The sequence below is a fragment of the Lithobates pipiens genome, unplaced genomic scaffold, assembly GCF_037356315.1.
Source record: "Lithobates pipiens isolate NorthernLeopardFrog02 unplaced genomic scaffold, aLitPip1_a1.2 Scaffold_35, whole genome shotgun sequence".
Classification (NCBI taxonomy): domain Eukaryota; kingdom Metazoa; phylum Chordata; class Amphibia; order Anura; family Ranidae; genus Lithobates; species Lithobates pipiens.
Genome location: NW_027507811.1, coordinates 12,172,021 through 12,185,473, shown reverse-complemented (window position 1 = coordinate 12,185,473; position 13,453 = coordinate 12,172,021). Strand labels below are relative to the sequence as shown.

At 47.3% G+C, this 13,453-nt stretch overlaps 2 protein-coding genes across 3 annotated transcripts in view; one reads left to right on the top strand and one right to left on the bottom strand.

Annotated features, from left to right (window-relative positions):
- LOC143955555 (uncharacterized) overlaps nucleotides 1–8,602 on the top strand; it is an 89,920-nt gene extending 81,318 nt beyond the window's left edge. Inside the window, exons 2-7 of one of the 2 annotated variants that reach the window (XM_077465617.1) lie at nucleotides 4,671–4,743; nucleotides 4,858–4,955; nucleotides 5,045–5,257; nucleotides 5,338–5,544; nucleotides 5,700–5,835; nucleotides 6,564–8,602. In XM_077465617.1, the coding sequence (XP_077321743.1) occupies nucleotides 4,671–4,743; nucleotides 4,858–4,955; nucleotides 5,045–5,257; nucleotides 5,338–5,544; nucleotides 5,700–5,835; nucleotides 6,564–8,392 (2,556 nt within the window). In that variant the 3' untranslated portion in view covers nucleotides 8,393–8,602. The remainder of the gene's footprint in view (nucleotides 1–4,670; nucleotides 4,744–4,857; nucleotides 4,956–5,044; nucleotides 5,258–5,337; nucleotides 5,545–5,699; nucleotides 5,836–6,563) is intronic. The other variant, XM_077465616.1, reaches the window with a different exon arrangement.
- The window catches only part of LOC143955620 (uncharacterized), a 231,789-nt gene that overhangs the window by 195,996 nt on the left and 22,340 nt on the right, over nucleotides 1–13,453 (bottom strand). The gene's annotated exons all lie outside the window — the stretch shown is intronic.

The following is a 13,453-nucleotide window of genomic DNA, read 5'->3' as shown; positions in this document are numbered from 1 at the left end:
AGTTCGTATTGTGCGCTATACAAGTATTTCATTCATTCATTCATTCACAGTGTCCTGAACTCAACCCAGTCAAGTTCCTCCACCCCAAACTCGCTCATCCATGTCTTTATGGACCTTGCTTTGTGCACTGGTGCGCAATCATGTTGGAACATGAAGGGGCCGTCCCCAAACTGTTCCCACAAAGTTGGGAGCATGAAATTGTCCAACCTCAACCCAATAAAACACCTTTGGGATGAATTGGAGCGCAGACTACAAGCCAGGCCTGGTCCAACATCAGTGCCTGACCTCACAAATGCACTTCTGTAAGAATGGTCAAACATTCCCGTAGACGTACTCCTAAACCTTGTGGACGGCCTTCCCAGAAGAGTTGAAGCTGTTATAGCTGCAAAGGGTGGGCCAACTTAATTTCGAACCCTACGGACTAAGAATGGGATGCCATTAAAGTTCATGTGCGTGTAAAGGCAGGTGTCTCAATACTTTTGGCAATATAGTGTATCTGGGCTTGAACCTTCAATAGAAGTGGTATCAAACTAGGCAATCTGTATGGTGAGCTTATTTTGTCTATAGTTGGGCCTGGGCACTTTAGTAGGGCAGGGGGAGATCCCCATTTTAGAAGACAACGGTGAGCAGGCCACGGGCTTAGCGAAAGTAAGGAAGAAGAAGCACAGTGAAGGGTCCAGAAGGACAAATGGGGAAGAATAGGGTTATAGAGGCAGAACCTGCCCCCACCAGCCGGATGGGCTCCCCAGTAATAGAGTCAAATCAGTTAGAGTAACCATGATTTGTCATCTATATTCCCCCCCCCCCCCCTAGGTAGTTTGAGATCCAGGGGTCGCAGATCTTCCTGAACATTTTGTTTTGGTTTTAATGTTTAAAGTATAACTAAAGGCAAAGGGTTTTTTTTTTGTTTGTTTTGAGAGGGATTAAAACCCCTGTCTGGCTTTTCTTGGATATGTATTGTTATGGGGGGACACCAAGGAAAAAAATGCAGGGTTCCCCCTAAAAATTCATACCAAACCTTTACTCTTGAATTGGGTCTGATATGGAATGTAAGGGGGGATCCAAGGGGGAAAAAAAGCCGGGTTCCCCCTAAAAATTCATACCAAACCCTTACCCTTGATGAGGGTCTGGGGAATGCTTTGAAGAATATGATGGTTTAGTAATAGTATGTGTGCACCCTCATCCCATTAGATTAGATTAAAGAAACAGTGGATGTCTCCTATCTCTCAAAGGGGCCATCAACTGAAATGGAGGGGTGAGTATCGGGACTATTGCGGGGCACATAAGGTATTTTTAGGTGGAAGACAAATATCAAGACGATAAGTCATAAAAAACAATTTATTTAAAGAAGACAAATAAGAAACATATACAAGTATATGCAAAGTTTCAAGATACAGTTGGTAGAGACTTGTAAGGCGTTTGTTCAACTAGTTTCGCTAAATTGCTTCCTCAGGACAACACCTAAGTCTGCAGATATACAAATAAATATAAGTAAATATGAATGTATCATTAAGATCAATAGATGTAGAATTCACAAATATTAGTAAATTTAAATTTAAATAAATTCATACAGTTTGTTGAGACATGAGAGAAAGAAGATGTCATCATTACAATGTTTAGACATGGAGGCATGTTCCTACCTCTCCTTTCAAGCTCGCTCTCCGATCCCGGTCAAGCCCCAAGGGGTGTAAGGGGAAAATTCCCCCCGGCGACTGGGGGAGAAGTAAATCACAGTGCCAGCGACAAGTTGAGATACTGAAAAAGTTTGCTAGATATATAGAGATAAAATATGATCACAAAGATGAGCAGAATTGGAAGTGAAAGATTGAAAAAATAATAATAAAAATAATAAGTGGGGGGGTGTGAAAGAAACCACCAACAAGGAGAAGGACCAAAGAGACACGACCTATGTATATATACCACGGTGAACTGTAAGTAACATTTAAATTAAGATGTGTGAAAAGAACCAAACATAGTGTCTATATACTCCAAAACTGGAGGAAATTCCGTGGTTGAGAAGGAGATGCAAAGTGTGAATGGTAAGATGAAAGTGAGCCGTGAAGGATCAGAAAAAACAAAAAGTCCATTAAGAAGTGAACATGAGTGCTAGATATCACTGCAGTGAGTGGAAAGGAGACAAAGTGTAGTTACTAGAATAGATATTTAAGTTCAAATTTTTACCTCCTCTTCAAAGCAAAGAGGAGAAGTTTTGGGGATCCCGGGGGAAGAAGGAAGCCAGAGGACTAGTTATCTCTGGGGGATGGTAAACCAGGGATTAGCCAGAAGACAGGGGTGACAAACGATCCATCTTAAATTGGCTCAGTATTCAATGAATGTTAGGTGTTTCCCACTGGATACTAAATTGCACGTCCATGAGATAAAAAGATAAGGAACAAGTAAGTTTGAGGCCATAGGTTAGAATCTCCTCCTTAAGCGATCAACTCAGTTTATCTAAATCCCCAGGAGTTTCTAACCTATGGCCTCAAACTTACTTGTTCCTTATCTTTTTATCTCATGGACGTGCAATTTAGTATCCAGTGGGAAACACCTAACATTCATTGAATACTGAGCCAATTTAAGATGGATCGTTTGTCACCCCTGTCTTCTGGCTAATCCCTGGTTTACCATCCCCCAGAGATAACTAGTCCTCTGGCTTCCTTCTTCCCCCGGGATCCCCAAAACTTCTCCTCTTTGCTTTGAAGAGGAGGTAAATATTTGAACTTAAATATCTATTCTAGTAACTACACTTTGTCTCCTTTCCACTCACTGCAGTGATATCTAGCACTCATGTTCATTTCTTAATGGACTTTTTGTTTTTTCTGATCCTTCACGGCTCACTTTCATCTTACCATTCACACTTTGCATCTCCTTCTCAACCACGGAATTTCCTCCAGTTTTGGAGTATATAGACACTATGTTTGGTTCTTTTCACACATCTTAATTTAAATGTTACTTACAGTTCACCGTGGTATATATACATAGGTCGTGTCTCTTTGGTCCTTCTCCTTGTTGGTGGTTTCTTTCACACCCCCCCCCCCACTTATTATTTTTATTATTATTTTTTCAATCTTTCACTTCCAATTCTGCTCATCTTTGTGATCATATTTTATCTCTATATATCTAGCAAACTTTTTCAGTATCTCAACTTGTCGCTGGCACTGTGATTTACTTCTCCCCCAGTCGCCGGGGGGAATTTTCCCCTTACACCCCTTGGGGCTTGACCGGGATCGGAGAGCGAGCTTGAAAGGAGAGGTAGGAACATGCCTCCATGTCTAAACATTGTAATGATGACATCTTCTTTCTCTCATGTCTCAACAAACTGTATGAATTTATTTAAATTTAAATTTACTAATATTTGTGAATTCTACATCTATTGATCTTAATGATACATTCATATTTACTTATATTTATTTGTATATCTGCAGACTTAGGTGTTGTCCTGAGGAAGCAATTTAGCGAAACTAGTTGAACAAACGCCTTACAAGTCTCTACCAACTGTATCTTGAAACTTTGCATATACTTTTATATGTTTCTTATTTGTCTTCTTTAAATAAATTGTTTTTTATGACTTATCGTCTTGATATTTGTCTTCCACCTAAAAATACCTTATGTGCCCCGCAATAGTCCCGATACTCACCCCTCCATTTCAGTTGATGGCCCCTTTGAGAGATAGGAGACATCCACTGTTTCTTTAATCTTGATGAGGGTCTGATATGGAGTGTACCGAGGGGAAAAAATACGGGATTCCCCCTAAAAGTTCATACTAAACCTTTACCCTTGATAAGGGTTTGGTATAAATTGTATGGGGGGGATCCCAAAGAAAAATAATGCGGGGTTGCCCCTAAAAATTCATACCAAACCCTTACCCCTGATATGGATTGTAAGGTGGGAGATGCCAAGGAAAAAAATGTGGGGTTCCCCCTAAACATTCATACCAAATCCTTACCCTTGATGAGGGTCTGATATAGATTGTAAGGGGGGGGACCCCCCCCAAAAAAAAGGAATGTGGGTTTCCCCCTAAAAATTCACAACAAGCCCTTACCCTCGACGAGGGTCTGATATGGATTTGAAAAAAATGTGTAAGGTCCTCCAAGATATAGGCAAGCAACCTGGCTGGTAAGGAAGATGGGCAGCAAGTGTTCAGCCCCCAACTCTATACCATTGTGAACCACACCAAGCTAAATTCCCCTTCCCTGGCAAAGCACCTTCTTCCCGTGTTGATGAGGACAAGGGCCTCTTCCCCACAACCCTGGCCCAGTGGATGTGGGGGGGGGGAGGTTGAGGGAGGATTTTATTGGAATCCGGAGAGGTGAGGAGGATTCTGGGAGGTCACATGACATCACTCTTATCTCTATTAATAAAAACACAGACCTGACCGGAGAGGTGAGGAGGATTCTGGGAGGTCACATGACATCACTCTTATCTCTATTAATAAAACACAGACCTGACCGGAGAGGTGAGGAGGATTCTGGGAGGTCACATGACATCACTCTTATCTCTATTAATAAAAACACAGACCTGACCGGAGAGGTGAGGAGGATTCTGGGGGGTCACATGACATCACTCTTATCTCTATTAATAAAACACAGACCTGACCGGAGAGGTGAGGAGGATTCTGGGAGGTCACATGATATTACTGCTGTTATGTCACTGTCAATTTCTCCTTGCAGGAGTATTTAGAAGGACACAAGGATCTCTACAAGGACGTCATGATGGACAATCAGCCGCCCCTCACATCACCGGGTAAGAGGAGACTTTATTGTAAAGGAGAGAGCAGTACGGAGGCTCCACCCATCCCCCATCATCTGATAAACACATAGAAACAATGTATTCAGTCAGTGTGTGTGTTTCCTACAGATGGATCCAGTAATGGGAACCCACCAGAGAGATGTCCCCGTCCTCTGTATTCCCGGGATTCATCACAGGAAGAAGACACCATCCCCCACCATCATCAGGTAGATGAGGAACAATCACTGATAGTATCATTAGAATCTGTACAATATCTGCATTGTTACCATTGATGTCATTTTTATTATATATTCAGAATGGAAACCTGAGAGATTCTAAAGTTGAGGTTAAAGAAGAGATAAAAGAGGAGGATGATGAGGATGGGGTGATGGAGGAGTTTCCAAAACAACACAAAGATCTGTACCAGGACACCATGGTGGAGTCATCCAGCTACAGAAACCCACCAGAGAGATGTCCCCGTCCTCTGTATTCTACACAGGAAGATCACACCATCCCCCACCATCATCAGGTAGGTGATCAAAAATGGTTGGTAGTTATAATTTAAATACAAACATGTTTGTTACAATTAATGTGTTATTATATACTCAGAGTGGAAACCTCGGGGATTATAACATTGTTGTTAAAGAAGAGTATAAAGAGGAGGATGAGGAGTATGGGGTGATGGAGGAACTTTCCGGAGGACACAAGGACATGTTGGAACCACCTAATACCAGGAACCCACCAGAGAGATGTCCCCGTCCTCTGTATTCCCGTTATTCCACACAGGAAGGTCACACCATCCCCCACCATCATCAGGTAGGTGGAGTTGAGGGTCGGGAACATAAAGTGATTGAACACTCTGACATGTGGAGATGATGTGTGGACTCTACAAGATGATATTTTCTATGTGATCTCACATCATAAATACTTCTATGTTACAGATGTTATTTTCTGCCATTCTGTTGGTTTAGGGTGAAGATCTGATGAACGTGAAAGTTGAGGGTGAAGTAGAAGAGACGTATGTGAGGGATGATCGGCAATATACGGAGGATGCTGGAATGACGAGGACATTCATAGAGGAGGACACTCCTACAGAGATCAGCACAGGTGACCCATCATATATTCTTCTCTTATCTCTGCTCTGTTACTGCTCACTGATTGGCCCAGAGTAGGGGCGGGAGCTGAGTGATATCAGCCAATAATAGGTTGATGATGGTCCCCTCCCTGTACTGATACCCTATTTGTGGTTCAGCTGGCAGTATTAGGTTGTGGGTCACTCCTAGTTACAGTAGCACAGATATGATAACACAGATCGAGTCTTTCTTAGGTTGGTTCCTCTTCTTCCAGCCGACTTATAGCTAAATGTTACCGTAAAACTCTGTTGAAAGTCTCATTGGTATAAGAAGTAATATAAATACTAAAACACTTCTCTTTCCAGGAGAAAAAAAATGCTCCAAGCTCCCTCCAGTGCTGCATATCACCAGAAGCCTAGGCCTATGGTCACTTGTTCTATGGTAAAGGGTCTGCAAGGCTGAACTTTGACCCTCTTGTCTATCAGAGGTCACATGTCCCAGTGCCTAGGCTTGTGGTTGGGTGAAGAGCATGGACCTCCCAGTCCCCATTGGTTCCTGCTCTTCTGACAAGGCTGTGTAAATGTAGAAGTGATCTGGGAGGACCAAAGAACCTTTGACCGAAGAGGGGGGAAAAGTCCCGGCTGGTTGGGACCTCCACAGAGAACATCTTCTCACTCATATCTACCTGATCCAGATGGGATCTTGATGGAAGTGAACTAACCCTCTCATATCTATTGATGATGTTTTTATATTTTTTTCCAGGACACGCCATGGAGAAACCCTCGAAGGATCGTCTCACTTTATCTCCAGGTTGTAGAATGGAAGATGAGGACATCACAGGAGATTGTGGAGGAGAAAAGACAATGATCTCCACTATGGATGGTGGACTTCACAGTGTGGATAGACCATGGAATCCCTCCGACTCCGAGCAACCTCGTACTCCCGCCGGTGAAAAGCGACACTTGGCGTGCCCCGAGTGCGGGGAATCCTTTCTCCATAAATACCGTCTCGCCGTGCACCAGAGATCGCACACGGGCAAGAAGATCTACTCGTGTCCCGAGTGCGAGAAATGTTTTCTCAGTAAATCGGACCTGGTCCTGCATCAGAGGTCCCACACGGGGGAGAAGCCGTATTCCTGCTCTAAATGCGGGATCTATTTTTCGCAGAAGTCCAGTCTTTCCGCACATTTGAGAAGGCACGTGGGCGAGGAGATGATCTATTCCTGCCCCGAGTGCGGAGAATCTTTTCGGTATAAAAAAGACCTCGCCGTGCATCAGAGATCGCACCCGGGTAAAGGGCTCCACTCCTGCCCCGAGTGCGGGAAAAGCTTTCCTCAGAAATTCAAGCTGATGAGGCATCGGAAGTGTCACGAGGAGAAGAAGTATTCCTGTTCGGAGTGCGGGAAAAGTTTTCTACAGAACTCCCATCTTACCGAACACAAGCTGCGCCACACGGGCCAGCGGCTGTATTCCTGCTCCGCGTGCGGGAAAAGCTTTGTGTGTAAATCGGATCTTACTAAACACGAGAGGTCTCACAAAGGTGCAAAGCCAAAGTCCTATACTTGTGCTGAGTGCGGGAAAGGTTTCTCGCATAAAACCAATCTCAATGTGCACCTGAAATACCACACGGGTGAAAAGCCGCATTCCTGCTCCGAGTGCGGGAAATGTTTCGTATCTAAACTTAATCTCGATGCGCATCTGAGGTCTCACACGGGGGAGAAACCCTATGGCTGCCCTGAGTGCGGGAAACGTTATTCGTGGAAATCTACACTTGTAATACATCAAAAAACTCACGCGGGGAGCGATGGGTCGTTTTCCTGCTCGGAGTGCGGGAAACGGTATCAACTGAAAGCCCAACTTGCCATACATCAGAGAACCCACACGGGGGTGAAACCATATTCCTGCTCCAAGTGCGGGAAACATTTCATGACCCATTCCCATCTTGCTAGACATCAGGTAGCTCATGCCAAGGAGAAGCTGTTTTCCTGCTCCGAGTGCGGGAAAAGTTATCTAGATAAATGCAATCTGGTTGTGCATCAGAGGTCCCACACAGGGGAGAGGCCGTATGCTTGCTCCGAGTGCGAGAAACGTTTCTTGTGCAAGTCTCATCTCACTAAGCACCAGAGGTCTCACACGGGGGAAAAGCCGTATTCCTGCTCCGAGTGCGGGAAATGCTTTCGAAAGAAGCCGCAGCTCGTCAGACACGAAGGATTCCACACGGGGGAGAAGCCGTATTCCTGCTCCGAGTGCGGGAAATATTTCTTACGCAAGTCAGATCTCACTAAGCATGAGTTGTCCCACGCGGAGGAAAAGCCGCATACTTGCTCTGAGTGCGGGAAGTGTTTTGAAAGGAAACCGCAGCTTGTCAGACACGGGAGATCCCACACGGGGGAGAAGCCGGATCCCTTTTATTCCTGCCGCGAGTGCGGGGAATCTTTTTCGCGGAAATATCGCCTTGCCGTGCATAAGAGGTCGCACACGGGTGAGAAGCTTCATTCCTGTCCTGAGTGCGGGAAATGTTTTCTTTACAAATCGGACCTGGAAACACATCGGAGATCTCACAAGGGGCGAGAAGCCGCATTCCTGTGCTGAGTGAGGGAAATGCTTTTCATGGATGTGGACAGTCTTTGTGAACGTCAGAGATGCCACGTGGGGGAGAAGCCGTATTTCCTACCTTGAGTGCGGGAAATGTTTTTCACAAAGGACCTAATCGCTGGGGCATGTGCACTGTCTCTAGTGTCTTCTACACTATATTACCAAAAGTATTGGGACACCTGCCTTTACACGCACATGAACTTTTAATGGCATCCCAGTCTTAGTCCGTAGGGTTCAATATTGAGTTGGCTCCGCCCTTTGCAGCTATAACGGCTTCAACTCTTCTGGGAAGGCCGTCCACAAGGTTTAGGAGTGCGTCTATGGGGATGTTTGACCATTCTTCCAGAAGAGCATTTCTGAGGTCAGGCATTGAGAAGGCCTGGTTCTCAGTCTCCACTCTAATTCATCCCAGAGGTGTTCTATCAGGTTGAGGTCAGGACTCTTTGCAAGCCAGTCAAGTTCCTCCACCCCAAACTCACTCATTCATGTCTTTATGGACCTTGCTTTGTGCACTGGTCCAAACCATTTGGTGGAGGGGGGGATTATGCCGTGGGGGTTGTGTTTCAGGGGTTGGGGTTGGCCCCTTAGTTCCAGTGAAGGGAACTCCTAAGGCGTCGGCATACCAAGACATTTTGGGCAACTTTGTGGGAACAGTTTGGGGGCGGCCCCTTCCCGTCCCAACAGCACAAAGCAAGGTCCATAAAGACATGGATGAGCGAGTTTGGGTTGGAGGAACTTGACTGGCCTGCACAGCATCCTGAACTCTGGGGTGGAGAAACTTGACTGGGTTGAGTTCAGAACTCTGTGCAGGCCAGTAAAGTTCCTCCACCCCAAACTCGCTCATCCATGTCTTTATGGACCTCGCTTTGTGCACTGGTGGGCAGTCATGTTGGAACAGGAAGGGGCCGTCCCCCAAACTGTTCCCACAAAGTTGGGAGCATGAAATTGACCAAAATGTCTTGGTATGCCGACGCTTTAGAAGTTTCCTTCACTGGAACTAAGGGGCCAAACCCAACCCCTGAAAAACAACCCCCACACCATAATCCCCCCTCCACCAAATGATTGGGACCAGTGCACAAAGCAAGGTCCATAAAGACATGGATGAGCGAGTTTGGGGTGGAGGAACTCGACTGGCCTGCATTCAGGTCTTTCAGGTTGGGTTGAGGTGCAGCCCAGTCAAGTTCCTCCACCGAAAACTCGCTCATCCATGTCTTTATGGACCTTGCTTTGTGCTCTGGTCCAAATCATTTGGCGGAGGGAGGATTATGGTGTGAGGTTGTTTTTCAGGGGTTGGGTTTGGCCCCTTAGTTCCAGTGAAGGGAACTCTTAAGGCGTCAGCATACCAAGACAAGTTGGACAATTTTACTCTCCCAACTTTGTGGGAACAGTTTGGGGATGACCCTTCCTGTTCCAACATGACTGCCCACCAGTACACAAAGCAAGGTCCATATAGACATGGATGAGCGAGTTTGGGGTGGAGGAACTTGACTGGGTTGAGTTCAGGACTCTATGCAGGCCAGTCAAGTTCTTCCACCCCAAACTTGCTCATCCATGTCTTTATGGACCTTGCTTTGTCCACTGGTGGGCAGTCATGTTGGAACAGGAAGGGGCCATCTCCAAACTGTTCCCACAAAGTTGGGAGCATGAAATTGTCCAAATTGTCTTGGTATGCTGACGCCTTAAGAGATCCCTTCACTGGAACTAAGGGGCCAATTCCAACCCCTGAAAAACAACCCCCCACCATAATCCCCCCTCCACCAAATAATTTGGACCAGTGCACAAAGCAAGGTCCATAAAGACATGAATGAGTGAGTTTTTTGGGGTGAAGGAACAGGACTGGCCTGCACAGCGTCCTGAACTCAACCCAGTCAAGTTCCTCCACCCCAAACTCGCTCATCCATGTCTTTATGGACCTTGCTTGGTGCACTGGTGCGCAGTCATGTTGGAACAGGAAGGGGCCGTCCTCCAAACTGTTCCCACAAAGTTAGAAGCTTGAAATTGTCCAAAATGTCTTGGTATGCCAACACCTTAAGAGTCCCCTTCACTGGAACTAAGAGGCCAAGCCCAACCCCTGAAAAACAACCCCCCACACCATAATCCCCCCTCCACCAAATGATTTGGACCAGTGCGCAAAGCAAGGTCTATAAAGACATGGATGAGCGAGTTTTGGGGTAAAGGAACAGGACTGGCCTGCACAGCGTCCTGAACTCAACCTGATGGAACACCTTTGGGATGAATAAGAACGCAGACTGCGATCCAGTCTTTCTCGTCCAACGTCTGGCCTCACAAATGCTCTTCTGGAAGAATGGTCAAACATTCCCGTAGACACACTCCTAAACCTTGTGGACGGCCTTCCCCCGAAGAGTTGAAGCTGTTATAGCTGCAAAGGGTGGGGGCCAACTCAATATTGAACCCTACGGACTAAGCTTGGGATGCCATTAAAGTTCGTGTGCGTGTAAAGGCAGGTGTCCCAATACTTTTGGTAATATTGTGTATATAAATCATGTTTTGCCTCACGCTGGGAAGAAGCACGCCTTGACATAGACCTCCCAGAAAACACATGGCTCCTCCAATCTTAAGGCACGGAACCCTCCACAAGGAAAAGCAAGTCCACTGAAGATAACAACAATCACAGTTCTGTGTTCTTGGAGAGAAGAAGAGAGGAGGAGGAGGAGGGGGGGGGGGGGTGTCATTGCTGGTTGTGCCCCTCTAGCTTTGTAGTCTGATCTCCCCTGCACTTCAGAAGCTGCCAAGGAAGAAATAATTGTGAGAGAGAGAGGAGTTAGATATTGCTTGTGGTTGAAGAGCAGGGGAGATCAGATTACATAGCATGACAAACAAGCTCAGTTGCGCCACCTGCTGGCTGAAAGTGGTACATTTCAGATGTAGGTTTAATTTAAAAGATGCAAATATATAAGATTTCTTTTGTTCTTTTAGGGATACAAATATGTATGTGTGTGTATATGTAATAAATATATATACATTTATAATCCTGTATCGTTTTTAAGTTGACGAGAAAGGTGTGCTTTGTGATATTAAGACTAGGTTCAAATTTCTGCCACGTGGGAACGCAGGCTAAATCCAGCACAGTCCCACAAAAGAACAAAAAAAATAAAAAATCTGCATCCCTTTTGCCCGGTGCTGTTAGTTCTTCATGGCACCCCAACACACCTTGTTAATGCCCATGCAAAATCACGTGCCACCAAGCGCATCTGTAATAGAGAAACACACCTTCATCTTCCAGGTTCTAAGCCCTCTTTCAGCAGACCCCCCACGAACACCGACCAGGGTTGTGGGGAGGAGGCCCTTGCCCTCTGCCAGCGGACCCCCCCCCCCACGACCACCAACTAGGGTTGTGAGGTAGAGGCCTTTGCCCTAGCATTGTGAGGAAGAGTCTTTTGCCAGCAGACCCCCTATGAACACAGACCATGGTTGTGGTTAAGAGGGCCTTTGCCCTCTGCTAGAAGATCCCCACGACCACAGACAAGGGATGTGGGAAAGAGACCCTTGCCCTCTGCCGGAAGATCCCCACGACCACAGACAAGGGATGTGGGAAAGAGACCCTTGCCCTCTGCCAGAAGATCCCCATGACCACAGACCAAGGATGAGGGAAAGAGGCCCTTGCCCTCTGCCGGAAGATCCCCATGACCACAGACCAGGGATGAAGGAAAGAGCCCCTTACCCTCTGCCAGCAAACCCCTATGACCACCGACCAGGTTTTTAAGGAAAAGGCTCTTGCTCTCTGCCAGCAGACCCCCCACAAAAACTGACCAGGGTTGTGGGGAAGAGGCTCTTGCCCTCTGCCAGCAGAACCCCCACGAAAACTGACCAGGGTTGTGGGGAAGAGGCTCTTGCTCTCTGCCAGCAGAACCCCACGACCACCGACCAGGGTTGTAGGGAAGAGGCTCTTGCCCTCTGCCAGCAGAACCCTACGACCACTGACCAGGGTTGTAGAGAAGAGGCTCTTGCCCTCTACCAGGAGGACCCCACAACTACAGGCTAGGGTTGTGATGAAGAGGCCTTTGCCCTAGGGTTGTGAGGAGGAGGCTTTTGCCAGCAGACCCCTATGAACACAGACCATGCTTGTGGTTAAGAGGCCCTTGCCCTCTGCTAGAAGATCCCCACGACCACAGACAAGGGATGTGGGAAAGAGACCCTTGCCCTCTGCCGGAAGATCCCCATGACCACAGACCAGGGATGAGGGAAAGAGGCCCTTGCCCTCTGCCAGCAGAACCCCATGACCCCCGACCAGGATTGTGGGGAAGAGCCCCTTACCCTCTGTCAGCAAACCCCTATGACCACCGACCAGGTTTTTGGGGAAAAGGCTCTTGCTCTCTGCCAGCAGACCCCCCACGAAAACTGACCAGGGTTGTGGGGAAGAGGCTCTTGCCCTCTGCCAGCAGAACCCCACGACCACCGACCAGGGTTGTGGGGAAGAGGCTCTTGCCCTCTGCCAGCAGAACCCTACGACCACGACCAGGGTTGTAGGGAAGAGGCTCTTGCTCTCTGCCAGCAGACCCCCATGAAAACTGATCAGGGTTGTGGAGAAGAGGCTCTTGCCCTCTACCAGGAGAACCCCACAACTACAGGCTAGGGTTGTGATGAAGAGGCCTTTGCCCTAGGGTTGCGAGGAGGAGACTTTTGCCAGCAGACCCCCATGAACACTGACCATGGTTGTGGGGAAGAGGTCCTTGCCCACTGACAGCAGAACCCCAATGGCCACTAACCCGGGGCGTGGGTAAGAGGCCCTTGCTCTCTGACAGAAGACCCCCACGACCATAGACCAGGGATGTGGGGAAGAGGCCCCTGCCCCCTGCCATTAGACCCCCACGACCACAGACCAGGGTTGCGTGGATGAGGCCCTTGCCCCCTGCCAGCAGACCAGGGTTGTGCGGAGGAGGCCCTTATCTTCATCAACATGGGGACAAGGTGCCACCCGCCCATGTTGAGGGCATGGTTCAGGCTGGGGGACTCACATGCTCACCCCCTTTCCTTCCTGGCTAGCCAGGCCGTATGCCCAGATTAAGGGTCTGATATGGAATTTTAGAAGGACCCCCA